Genomic DNA, 14,008 nt, shown 5'->3' with positions numbered 1-14,008 from the left:
CGGCGTAGTGTGTTACTGATGGTAGGCTTTGTTACTTTGGTCCCAGCTCTCTGCAGGTCATTCACTAGGTCCCCCCGTGTGGTTCTGGGATTTTTGCTCACCGTTCTTGTGATCATTTTGACCCCACGGGGTGAGATCTTGCGTGGAGCCCCAGATCGAGGGAGATTATCCGTGGTCTTGTATGTCTTCCATTTCCTAATAATTGCTCCCACAGTTGATTTCTTCAAACCAAGCTGCTTACCTATTGCAGATTCAGTCTTCCCAGCCTGGTGCACATCTACAATTTTGTTTCTGGTGTCCTTTGACAGCTCTTTGGTCTTGGCCATAGTGGAGTTTGGAGTGTGACTGTTTGAGGTTGTGGACAGGTGTCTTTTATACTGATAACAACTTCAAACAGGTGCCATTAATACAGGTAACAAGTGGAGGACAGAGGAGCCTCTTAAAGAAGAAGTTACAGGTCTGTGAGAGCCAGAAATCTTGCTTGTTTGTAGGTGATCAAATACTTATTTTCCACCATAATTTGCAAATAAATTCATTAAAAAAAAAAATCATACAATGTGATTTTCTGGATTTTTTTTCTAATTTTGTCTGTCATAGTTGAAGTGTACCTATGATGAAAATTACAGGCCTCTCTCATCTTTTTAAGTGGGAGAACTTGCACAATTGGTGGCTGACTAAATACTTTTTTGCCCCACTGTACTTTACACCACTGCTGCTTTGCAACGTTTGGCGGCACCCTACACGTACTGTTGTGTACGTGTGATCAACAGCTCAGTGTGTCATCAACATGAGAACTCAGTCACTCCACATTAATCAGCCAGGCCTCATTAGGAGTTACAGCCTATTACTACAGAGTATTATTACTGTGAATAATGAGACCGACCGGGCCCTAAGCAGGACAGGTGGAACGTGTGAGAGGAAAAGATCCAGGGGTGGTGACACCTCCATAAGTCACCCTGACTCTGCTGTTAGCTGTACGGAAGCATCTGGAGCTACACCGTTAAGTAGGAGCTCAGAGTTAGAATGCCCTCCTTCCCCCCCATATGCATAGATTTTTCCAGCATCTGCGTAATGGAAAATGTGGACAACAAACAGTTTGGAGTGCACAGTGCATTATCAATGTAATAATGCAGTGACGTGTATTTGTTTGGCTCTGGGCGGAACATAACACAGTGATACTGTGGACTTGGCAAGACAGACTGCAGTGATCTAAGTGGAGTCAGTGGACGTGTCTGTGGGTTCATGCCAGAGAGGGACTAGTGGGTTTTAGTGGTGCTGCTGACACTAAAGTGGGGCCATTGACAGAAGACATTCACACCTCCCTTAGAATCAATACCTTGGAGTGAACAACAGGCGACACACAGGATCTGTATAGCTGTAATGCTCACTGTGTGCCAGACTTATTATCAGAGTCATCTGCTGCAGGGCAAAATGTGTGACTACTATCAAAATGGCACTACTCGTCATCCCTGATAGAATCACAACCACTTGTGTAGAGGGATAAGAGGCTGCTGAATGCCTTCCATTGGGACCTGAGCGCAAACAGCAACATTCCTAACTCAGAGGCGACTCAGATGTGGTTATTATGGCACAACAAAGAGAGCAGGAGGTAGAGTAAATCACACGCCACTCAGAGAGGCTGTAATTCTGTCTCATCAAAATAACAGAAATATACACCTTTCACAGTGTCAGGAAGAGGAAAACACTCCAGTGGGAAGTGCACCAAGAGTCAGTTACACAGCAGAAAGAGAATATACATTTTCAGAAGAAGGCAGATTTAGGTAATCAGTGTTTCATGCGTGTTGCCTGGGAACTGGGTGACGTTGGTTCACTGCAGTAGCAACCAGTCACAGTGGTTCTATAACAACCCTCTCAGTATAGAGACAAGAAGTGAAGAGAGAAACCACACACACACACACGTTGGCACATTCAACACTGCAAGTGTCCCCGACAAGAAGCACTCACCTGCGTACAGCACACTGTAACGAAAGGAAAATGGACGCTGTAAAACCAGCACCGTTAGTGCAAACCAGGCCAAGTCCACACCACGCCATCATGCTAGCCACGCACACCAGTTGAATATACTGGTATTTGTCTGTAAACACACTGTAGTGAGGGAGAAACAAAGAGCGCCAAGTGGAGCAGGTGTTTAAGTAGACTAAAAGCTCAGACACACCAGTAGGACTGTCCAAAGTTTGCCTTCCGACAGTACTTAGCACCTCTGAACAGAGTGTCGGCAGTCAATCTAATTTGTGTTCACACAGCAAAGACCTTGGAAGTAGTCAGCCACTCAGCCTAAAATACTACACACTCCAAACCAGAAGGTGGCAGTAGCATTGTTTGGCAATGCATATCTGTGCGCGTTGTGGTGGTATTGCTTATAGTCTAGATTCCAAGTTATCTACGCTAATGTTGCTATTTTGTAGAAAGACCATGTTGATACTAGCCAGATGGCCACTGCTTGATAACTACTTAGCTAGATGACGAAGAAACAATTTAATTCACTCTCCATAATCCCATACTGCAATTGCCAGCCGATAGCCAAATGTTTAGCTAGCTAGCTAACATTAGCATATTCGCTAAATAGGGCAACATAGCTAGCTAGCTAAGGACACTGCACTAACTCAGCAGCTAACACAGGCAGCTGTTTCATGGAAACTAGCTAATCCATTGTGATTTAATTCTAACGTCAATACTAGCTACAGTGGTTAGCTAGCTTGGAGGAAGTGCTTAGTTTTGTGTGCATTGCGTCTGTGCACTTAGCTAGTTACAATCCCATAGCCTACATTGCATATAAAGTGTGACTGGCTCATCCGTAGATGTATGGAGGAAATGCCCTCTTTTTCCCCAAAAATTTTGTCTCCCCTCTTGGGGGTCGTGCTCTCTGATTGGCTCAAAGTCAAGTTGTAGACCACTGACAAGCATAGCGATTCTACAAGTTGAATCCGTAGGTTCGTCGCTACCGGATTGGCACGCAGCATCTATCGCTTTTGGTCTAAGGAAGGAAGAAGGAACAGCCTCCCACTGTGATAAGTACTTATCGGCAGTCTATCGGCAGTGAGATTTTCAGTGTGTTTCATGCTTACATGATTGACTTATGTTAAGCTTCACTGAGCTGAGTGGCGCTATGGGTGTGAACAAAATACACAGGAACACAGGGAAACATTCAGGAGTCAACAATGTCAAAATAAAGGCAAAAAATATATAAAAGGTGCAGAGGGGAGGGAGGCCAGGTTAGGGTAGCTCTTTGTCAGGGAATGGTTGGAGGGATAGCCAAGTTACCAAGGGATAGCCAAGTTGGTGAGGACAGAGGAGCCCTTTTTCTCCAGATGATTGAAAACAACAGGAAAAGATGAGCAGCGCTGCCTATTTCAATGTTTGAATGGATGACAAGACACTGTGAAATATGGTGATATCTCAGTTCAGTAAAAAAAAACATGAAATGACTTTCTACTGTCAAACCTAATTATTATCTGTGAAATGCCCTGAATGTTAATGCAATTAGCAAGTAGAAGTGCATTAAAAGTTTTCGTTTTTAATTTGATTTGATTGGGCCATTCAGTCCCCTTCACAGGGTTGCCAGTGCCATTTTGGGAAGACTTCAAATGTCATAATTTGAATAGATATCCAATAAATTCCCCATGTTTTATCTTCATACACTTTGTGTGAGTGACAGTGCTAGCTATAGCTGCGGTGGGAGTTACAGCTAAGTAACAGAACAGGCTTCTCAGCAGTCTTTCATTGTCATGGCTGGTATCTGCATGTGTACGGCGAGGCCCTGAGCACTCTCCTCTCACCTATTCATGGACATTTGGAAGTGGACAATTTAATATCGTATGACATACACTTCCAAAATGTTTCATTATATTTTGGGTTAAGTGGTGAGAATGTATAACCTATTCTCTTTACCTTACAGTATGTAAAGTAGTCACGGAATCCCTATATAAATCCCAGCTCAACAAAACTTTTGCATTGATGGGACTAGTGAACAGACAAATGACGTAGTTCTTTTACTCTCCATGTATCCTGGAGCCCAGTCATAATGTTGACATGGGGCAGAGTACGCTGTGTATATCACAATCAAGGTCTTCACAGGTCCAGCCGAAAACCCGTGACCCAACCGGGTCGGATCCGAAATTCTGTAGTTGACTCTCAGATCTAGGTCGGAGTGGATTTGATTGTCACGGGTCTCGGGTATGTGTAAATATAATGACAGAACTGAACGCGACTGCTGCAGTAGAGAGAGAGAGAGAGAGAGAGAGAGAGCGAGAGAGAGAGAATTGTATGCTGCTGCTCAGTCTTTTCACGAGAGTGGCGCATGTAGCCAATCACAAGTCATCAAAGGGGCACTAGCCTCTGGCTCTGTGTGTGCGGTGGCAAGCAAGTTAAGAGATCAATGGAAGATGAAACTAAAATGACGGAATTAAAAGTTAAACGAGTAGCCTCCCGGGTGGTGCAGTGGTCTAAGGCACTGCATAGCAGTGCTAGCTGTGCCACCAGAGATTCTAGGTTCGAAACGGCAGCGACCGGGAGGCCCATGGTGCGGCACACAAGTAGCCTCAATTAGCCAACCCAACTAGCTTAACTAGCTAGCTTCTCTTCATGGTTTGATGCAGTCAAAACAGGTGCTATGTAATCAGATTGGTTGATAAATAACCTAGCTTTGGCAGCTAAAAGTTAGTAACTAGCACGAGTTGGCTTGGTTGCTGCGGTCTCTCTCTCCCTCCTCTTCGTGCCATTCAGCCACATATAAACACACACACGACCTCTGCCCCGCTTGCTGCTCCTTCATTCCTCTCCCCCTCCCCCAGTGCCTGCATAAACAGCTTCAGTTAACGTAGTACATTTTTTAAATTATCTGCTTCTTCCCTCACTCGGACAGGATCAGACCGAGTCTGGACCCGAAAAGGCTCAATATGGGGCCAGGTCCGGTTGTCCTCTGGTCCATTTATTTTTGACATTTATTTATTCGGGTAGGATCTGGGGAGGAAAGCACCGGGTCCATTTCGTAATGGGTTCAACTTTTTGGACCCGAGAACACCTCTATATCACAGGGTGGTGTGGTGCAGCAGGGTGAGGGTGGACTGTCTCTTACCTGCTCCAGTAGGTCCTCCACCTTCCTCTGCCAGCTCTCGCGGGCACTGCCCAGCTCCTGCTCCTTGTTCTGGGCCAGCTGGGAGAGGGCTGCCCGCTTGTCATCCTCATGATCCTCCCTTAGCTCCTCACGTAGCTTCTTACACTCCTGCCTGTGGACACACACCAAATGCACACAATTACCATTAGATGAAGTATACAGAAGACACACAGGGGTCAGGGGATCAACATAATGCAACAAAGCAAACCATTTTGTAAATAATTCCATGTAGTAATATATAGTAGTAGCATTAATGTACTAGTAATATATTGTCATTCATTCCAAATCAGTAAAGCCGCTGCAAACCATATGCAGCAGAACCCTGTTTTAGCTAGGGTTAGGATTACGTTGACAAATAAGAATTATTATCATGCAAGTCATGCTTGCAAGAGCACATGCATGAAAAGACCATCTAGTAAATATGTTATACTGTATGTGGCTGTGATAAGACCCTTTTACCAACTCCACTTCTCATTAGGACGAACAACGCAACACAGACCAACATTAAACATTTGTTAGGAAAATCTGCCGCTGTGTGCATATTTCATAAACAGAATGCATCTGCACTTCGCTCCAGAGCAGACTGCGCAGACAGCCAATCATTAGAGAGAAGAGAGATTGCGGCTGACACTCCCATCCATCTGATACAGTATGTCGATGTTAATGCATGCGGCGGTCTGTACACAGCGCAGCCTGGGACGGAGGTTTTCTAAATAACAGTGTGTCCTGTAATTGCTGAACATTTCCAGCGAGCCGCTGTCTGTCGGAGCTCCGGGGGTGTTCAGAGTCCACATCCTTGGGAGCGGAGCAGAGTGTACGATTCCCCACGGCGCCATGCAAACGCCTCCCACCTCGCCGTGTCAGCGCTACTCAATGCCCACGCGTTTAGCGGCGCTACACAGACTGCATGTTAATCGTTATTTAGCAGAGAATGGCGTCGTTAAACGTGTGGCGCTGACAGTGTTTTCGCCGTTCCCTACAAGCAGATGAGCGTCAGGGTGAGTGCGTGCCACGGTTTAGCCCTGCGACACTGCTGTAAAAGGTGTTGAACCTCATCTCTTCAGAAAAACACAGACAGACACACAGCTCTCAGCATCTTCATATTGTAGAGAGCCTCATATTCATACTCTAGCCCCCCCCCCAATCTGGCTAACTACCTAGGAGGGCACTCAGCACCTGGTGAGTGGAGGAGATGGGAGGAAGGGGGTGAGTGTGTAGACTAGGTAGGCAGTATGGAGGACGGAGAATGAAGGACGGAGAAGAAGGGAGGAAGGATAATGAAGGAGGATGTAGCGAGAAGGAAGGAGGCATGTGTGTAAATCAGCCGGCCTCGTTAAGATCAAAGCTTTCAGTCAACATCAGACAGCAGCAGACAGGACAGGCAGACGGCCACAAATGGACGCCATCAACTCGCTGTCTAAACAGCAACATGGTTTCTTTCCCCAACTTCTGGCGCACATCGACGCCAGGCATCTCTCACAAAGGCTTAGTTTGACTCTGAGGTAAATCTCTACTGAAGTTCATTATACCCGGTTCTGACATCACCGCATGGAAACACTCAGTAAAGGAGCCTCCTCTTATATTCTATCTGCCTGAAATAGTGGATCTTAGATGTCTATCTCTCTCAGCACAAGCCAAGCCAGCTCTGTTCAATTATTCTCGGTCCCCTTGTGTGTGCGCATTCTCCGTGTATGTGTGTTGGCTGTGCCGGTGTGCCAGATGACACACACGCATCTCTTGCGGTTGAGGCACTTGAAAGGCTGTCAAAGGCACTGCGGTGCAGTGTGGTGGTGCTGCCCAACTGGATTGTTCCGCTTGCAAATGCTGTTCGTGTTCAAGCCCACCATTACGTAAGGTAAACATTGCAGGAGGCTTTAATGTGGGTAGGGGCTCTGGTATCTCTGCATCTCCCTCCACATCACCAGTCTAGCTCCCTGTGAGGAGCAGGAGGAGAGATGTTTCTGACAGGCCGTCGCAGGAGATGAAAGAGAAGAGCCTCGAACAGAGGACGGTAAGAGGGAGACGTGAATATCTCTCCCTCTTCCTTTGCCTCTTTCTCTCTCTCTCTCTCTCTTCTTTCATCTCGCTCTCTCGCTCGCTTTCATTCTGAGTGGCCTGTTGGCTCGAGTTATACATGGTGATAAGAAGAAATGAGGGCAAGACCGCAGACAAACTCAATGAACTGGAGAGGTGAAGTTGAGTTGAATAACTGCAGACAGTAACAACAGAAAACAATAATACTATTCAGTGACAGTGGTGTGAAAGGACACAACAAGGTTCTGTGCAGAAACACAGAAGTACAATCAGAAACCCGGAGGTTGCTATTTGCATTATGCTTTACTAAAGAAGAAGGAGAAGCATACGCTTTTAAAATTACTACCTGACTTATTTAAAACACCAAAATGCTGTCAGAATTACAGAGCATGTCAAATTCACCAAACGCAGCGTATACATTCCAATTCATAGGGACAAAATGAAAAGGGGCTGAAGGGGAATGCAATTGTGAAAGATGAACATTGAGAGAGGAGGGTCAATTAAACGTAATTACGGTACAAGAGATGAAGAAAAGGACACTTTGAGCCAACGCTGGTCTGGATGGTGTTATTGTAGAACTCCATGTGTAGCAGAGCCTTCCTGGTAATCAGGAATCCCTAATACTGTATTAAGACATTAATTGACCCCAGCAAGGGAGACAGACACTAATTGGACTCTGTCTGATGAGCTGGGATGATCATCCTCCTCCTCCCCAGTCTCAAATCTCTGAGCTGCAGGTCTGTTCACACCCTGATTCACATGTCCCTGCTGTAAAGGCATTGAGATTCAAATGTGACAACAAAACCCTTTTCCACTTGAAATTCATAGGCAGTGGCTTGTCAGGGCCTCCTTGTTAATCGGGCTCAAATCCATATCTCATATGAACCTCATTACCATCCTGTCTTCCTCCTTTGAGCCAGAACAGGCAGCAGCAGCGTCGGCGGCAGTGAGATGCTCGGTCTGCTCGCTTGGTGAACACCCGCCATTGCTTCAGCGGAGTAGCCCATTTTGAGATAAGCGAGGGCATTGGCTGAACAAATGTTGTGGGAAATGAACTCTTTAAAAGAAAAGAGAGATAGAAATATTTTGGGGCAGTCTGATTTCTCACGGGACCTATCCTCCTACTCCTCTTTCATGTGCACACAATGTGGGACCAAGCTAGCTACAGTATTACAGTACAGTGTTCACTTATGACTCTTTTGAAATGTGTGGATTTGAGCCCTCTGAAGATAATTCCAATGGTCACCGTCCATTCCAGTGATAATCTGTGGTGCAGCGCTGGCTCTTTCTAAATGAAGCCATCCGTTCATAATCCTCAGAGCCAGGGAGAGGAGGACCTCTTTCTGGGCTGGGATCAGGGACCGGGCCTGGACTAGTTTCATTACCATGGTGTATCATGGTGGCACTCGCCTCAATGTGACTTTCAATTACTCCAAGCCAAACTCTTTCACTCACCCTGTCCATCGCCATCCCTGGCACATCTCATCAAATCCACCCCGGGGCTAAGGACACACACATACACACCTTAACGTCTCGGTCCACTTGAGCTCCAGTTCCAGCGCCATCTTGTCCATCTTGAGTTTCTCGTCCTCTTTAGTGGTAATGACTTTAGCCTCGTGCTGCTTCTTCTGGGCCTCCATCTCTCCCTGAAAGAGAGAGAGAGAGAGAGGGGGGAAGAAAGAAAGGGTTTGTGATATTAGCCTTCGTGATAAACAAGACAACTGAGCATGGGATCTAAACCTCTATGGACAGGACTCAACAAAAGAGGAACTCGGCTCCACAGCCATCAATTCTCATTGCTCCACACTTCCCCTGACATCCAGACTAGAGTCTGCTTCATTATGCAGGCCCAGAGAGATGAGAGAGAGGGGGGAAAGAGGGAGAGAGGGAACGGAGAGAGTAGAGAGGGAGAGAGGGAGAGGAGCCACAGAAGGTCAAAGGCATGGGAGAGCCAGTCTGAAGAGCAGCCTTCTAATGAACTGCCAATGCCATACGGGCTCCTTAAAGATGAGAACATAATTCAGAGTCGGAGTCTGATTAGGTATGCCAATCCAAAGCTGCTGGATAGTCTGCTTGGCATATCAAGAATTGGAATCTGGGACAAAGCAGGTGGATGTGATGGATTTAGTCTGGGAACAGACTCAAGGCTAGGAGATCAATTCAGTACAGATCAAGTTTATTACCCCCCCCCGTAAATAAACATGATATACAATGAATAAATCCTCAGTCAGAAGAGTGAATGGGGAAGGGAATTCATTAGGGTTTGCTGATGGATTCTCCAATGCCTCCCTGATGAGGAGAACCACACAGGGCCCAGGGGAGAATGTGTGTGTGTGTGTATGCATTGTTGGTGCTCTCACCTGCAGGGCAGTCAGCAGGTTGCTGGTCTCTCTCAGTCTGGCCCTAGTAGCGTCCAGCTCCTCCGCTAGTTTGTCCTGGGCCTCCTTCAGGTTGGTGATGTGTCCCTCTGCTGTACCCATACCCTGCTCACCCTCCTTCACCAGCTCCTGCAGGCGCAACACCTGCACACAGAACGGACAGATCTATCATACATCTCAGACAGGCTTTAAAAACAGCTGTAAAAGGGAAAGCATAATTGTCACCAGCCATGTCATCATGATGATATCTTGATAATTTGACTGCTGACATGCAAAACATTTTGGGACTGTATTAACAGTGGACTAATGAAAACAAATACCAAAATATAGTTTTTGAGTGAAATCTCCCTTTCTAATGACCTGGTAGTAAAATACATTCCCTTTTGTAATAGATATGAGTGTGGAATCTGCACCTCAAACGAGCCGAGACATTTTTTATCACCTGCTGTTGACAGCAGCAAACTTGAATCTATTCCGGTTTGTCCGGACGACCACAATAAATGGCCATGACAAAATGAGAGGAGCAAGAGGAGAGATCTGATTGGTTGGGTGGCTCCTGACTGACCTCCTGATTGGCTTGTTCAAGTTTGGTGGCGAGCTCCTCCTTCAGGCTGTCCAGTTGCTGTCTGAGATGGTTCTCCTGCTCCTCCAATGAGAGCCTCTCCCTCTCAAACTGCTGCTCCATTTCCTGTAGACAAACCCCAAAGACTCTGTTATAATAATACCAGCACAATAACCATTACAGGGCTAATCAGAGTATTTTTATGAATTTAAATACTTAGTAAATATGGCTGCAATAACTGTGCTTTTAGAGGAAAATCAAAGCCAAGGTAAAAGGATTCACTAGTACATGAAAGGATAATGGTTGGTATTATTCACATTTACACACTACTAAGAGTTTTGTCAGCATCCGTGTAAAACAATCTTGTGTAATATGGACTCAGAAGGGCTTGGGAGCTGTGTGTGTCTGTGTGTCTGTGTGTGTGTATGCTCCAATCCCAAGTGACACATTCATGTTGTACCCCTGGGTAGGTGGCTAACCTTTTACTGCAGTGGGCTAAATCAGGGTCACACAGAGTGTTTCTTGGTAGTCTTAAACATATCTACCTTGAAACAAAAGTATACACCTCACACACATGGTTATGGGCTTAACAAAATAATACTTTTGGAGTTTGCATCCCAATATCACACTTTATATACATCACAGAAGACTGAAATATAACAAAACCGTTTGACATAGAAACACCACATTTTCAATATATATTTTTTTAATGATCTTAATAATAAATATTAATAACATTCCACCCATGAGTCACCCATTGACTGTCACCCATGAGTCACCCATTGACTGTCACCCACGAGTCACCCATTGACTGTCACCCATGAGTCACCCATTGACTGCAGGAAAGGGCTACTATCCTGCTGGGAAAAGGGATGACGTGAGTTCATTATACACCGTACCAGTCCAAAGTTTGGACACACCTACTCATTCAACGTTTTTTCTTTAAAAAAAATTAAAAATCTATATTGTTGAAAAGTAGTGAAGACATCAAAACTATGAAATAACACATTTAGTAACCCCAAAAAAGTGTTTAACAAATCAAAATCAATTTTATATTTAGGAATCTACAAAGTAGCCACCCTTTGCCTTGATGACAGCGTTGCACACTCTTGGCAAAGTGTGTCCAAACTTTTGACTGGTGCTGTACGCAACATCAGGCACCCAGAACAAGGATGTCTGTAAATCAAATCAATTATGCAGAGTTTCACTGATAAGGGCAATGTCACATTCTGGAACTCAATTTTCCGGGGGTAGAAAAGATTTCTCGCTGTGACGGTGAGATATCACGGAGTAAATGCGGCCTTCAGACATTCCTGATACGGGTTAGATGTCTAGTCTACCATTTCACTCCCATTGCAGGATATTCGTGTCAGTGGATGACACCCCAGTGACAGTATGATAAGTAGACATCACCATAGGAAGACAAGCCTCTGGAGATGGAAGAAGTGCGCAGTGGTATTTCTTTTTCACCAGGCATGGAAATGTAATTACTGCACCAGACGACGATTCGCTTCTGAAATTCTCAACAGCTCTGCATCTGTTAATGTCAGCGCTGAACATTCGACTGTGGACATCATTGAAAACACTTCATATAAGCCTACATCATTTACAAAGCAGAATACTTGATCACTTTCATGCTTACATTACTGGTATAGAACTCCGAAAAGACGCCTTGAAGCTAAATCAATGACTGCCAAATAAATAGGAAATGCATTGAGCCGACTAGTGACTCAGACTACTGTGTGAACCTTGTCCGCTCCAATATTAACTTCCTCTGATACAGATGGTGATTGATAATACATGATCCTTTGCCTCAGTATCTTCTCTTAAGGAGGCAATCCGCGGTTGAAACAATCACAAAGCACCCTCCCCGCCACTGTTTCTGTAAGAATCTGAGGGATGGGGCTGAAGAAATGTAACCACTCTCAAATTCATAGAGCTATGGATGCATGGACTGACTACCCATGATATCAAAATGATAGTTTAACCATGGTTTGAGGCCATACCGAGTTTGTTTACCTTTATCTTGTTGCTTATATTTTGGGTTCTGATGGGGTGTGACAGTTGAACTAAGCTCCGGAGGCATTGATACGTTATATTCTTCCAGAATGAATGGGTACATATGATTCATTTACAAGTCCCTTTAATGCTTTCCCATGACCAAAAACTGGGAAGAATACATATCACACAGAATATGAAATAGACAAGATACTTTAAAGTGCGATCTCAAAAGGCAGTATCTATCTGCATGAGCAGCAGACTTGTCAGCATGGTGCACTAAGTAGAGCTAACTGAATAATGTATAGTTCCACCTTATTCAGAGAGAACTGCTCTGCACACTTTATGTACAGTATGTGTGGTTGAAGAGTACATGATTTAGAGCTCTCATCTTCCAGAGCACACTCATATGCAAATAGGAGCTTATCTATTTTGCATGATACCATCCCTCCAAAACAAGAGTCAAGACATTAGGCCGTTAATCTCATTAGCGTCTTCCCCTATTTTTTTCAATGTGTCAATGGTAGTGTGTGTGTGTGTGTGTGTGTGTGTGTGTGTGTGTGTCGGCTTTGAAGCAAAGTCACTGAGTTCACCTTGCGCACAGTTCTTGAATAGTGCATACTCTTTAAAACGGCTAAAAGTTTGTGCCACACTAAGTCTACGCTGTCAGCTGCCCATGGTAGTTTGACTAGTCACTAGTTCTACCTCAGTGTCAACAGTAAAGGTCCTTCCCACACCTTGGCGATGCCAGCCAAGGAGGTGACTCATGACCACGTCTTGGGACAGAAGGATGACAAATTGTCTTTCCTTCCTCCTCCTCTTGCTGTGCTGTGCGTAGAGGGAAGAAGAGGAAGAGCCTCAGGGAGTCCGCCCAAAATAGGATGTCAGCCGACGCGTCGACTCGTCAAACTGCTATTTGTGACTCTGACTCACCGGTGCACAAACATAAGCCCTCTCCTACATGATCTATCTGCTCGCTCTCACCCTGTCCTGCATCTCTGTTGGGGAGCGTGAGGAGAGGAGAGGATATGATAAGCAGCAGTGCAGGTGATAGTTGCCGAGGCATCGCTCTCTTTCTTTTTCTCTCTGGGCGCTAGTCTAATCAATGACAATAAAGCATTTCTCCGTTCTGTCTCGGAGACCTCCACCTTCGTCCTGACAAAGGAGAGCGACTGACATTTGTCTCCCTGAGATACGGTTCCTGGAAGCAGCCGAAGCACCCGGTGAGGTGTCTATCTTCCTCTACTATGGGCTTATGCAAATTAGACTCCAGGAACTCAAATACTATCCTGGTGAAGGAACAAAAGGGGTTGCTACCTCCATTTCCTCCTATTTAAAACAATAAGGCTAAACAGGGAGATGTGAGCTGCCACTGGTAAATCTATTGACAATGTAGAATGACCAGGCTGATTTGTGTGCCCGAAACACACACACACACACACACACACACACACACACACACACACACACTACCATTGACACTCAGTGGGAAAAAAATATCTTCCCTCCCTTCAAGCAGCCATCATGGGCCAGTACAGACAGTCTTGTTTTTCTGAGCTGAAAAGGCTTTAACTCCAAACAATGGTGTTAGGTTGGCCAGCCCTGATATAAACAAGCCTAATTACAGCGGCTCAACCCGATATCTGTTATGCGGACGTTTTTTAAATGACGAAAACACTAAATAATACAACCATGTTGGAGGGGGATGAGTTGACTGAAGCCTTTGGCAGCCTCGGAGCCGAGAAGCAAAAAGATGACAGATTGCATTTTGGCTGAGTCAATCGTGCATGTCTTCTGAGTCATTTAATTTCATATGTTATCAAAACAGACAGTTTAGTCATGTCAGTGTGGCAGATGTTTTCAAGTAGATAGAAACGCTTCTCAGTGTTCCATGGAGTCAGA

At 45.2% G+C, this 14,008-nt stretch overlaps 1 protein-coding gene across 4 annotated transcripts in view; it reads right to left on the bottom strand.

Moving 5' to 3' along the window:
• Positions 1-14,008, bottom strand: part of LOC110522208 (protein FAM184A) — a 161,026-nt gene that overhangs the window by 46,936 nt on the left and 100,082 nt on the right. For all 4 annotated transcript variants that reach the window (XM_021600413.3, XM_021600411.3, XM_021600410.3 and 1 more), the window contains exons 7-10: positions 10,112-10,234; positions 9,529-9,690; positions 8,693-8,814; positions 5,096-5,246 (exon numbers count right to left, since the gene is read on the bottom strand). In XM_021600413.3, coding sequence (XP_021456088.1) covers positions 5,096-5,246; positions 8,693-8,814; positions 9,529-9,690; positions 10,112-10,234 — 558 coding nt within the window. The remainder of the gene's footprint in view (positions 1-5,095; positions 5,247-8,692; positions 8,815-9,528; positions 9,691-10,111; positions 10,235-14,008) is intronic.

Source organism: Oncorhynchus mykiss, chromosome 4 (genome assembly GCF_057628025.1).
Source record: "Oncorhynchus mykiss isolate SJ-2025 chromosome 4, ASM5762802v1, whole genome shotgun sequence".
Lineage (NCBI taxonomy): Eukaryota > Metazoa > Chordata > Actinopteri > Salmoniformes > Salmonidae > Oncorhynchus > Oncorhynchus mykiss.
The sequence above is the reverse complement of the archived record's forward strand: the minus strand, read 5'-3'. Positions and strand labels throughout refer to the sequence as shown.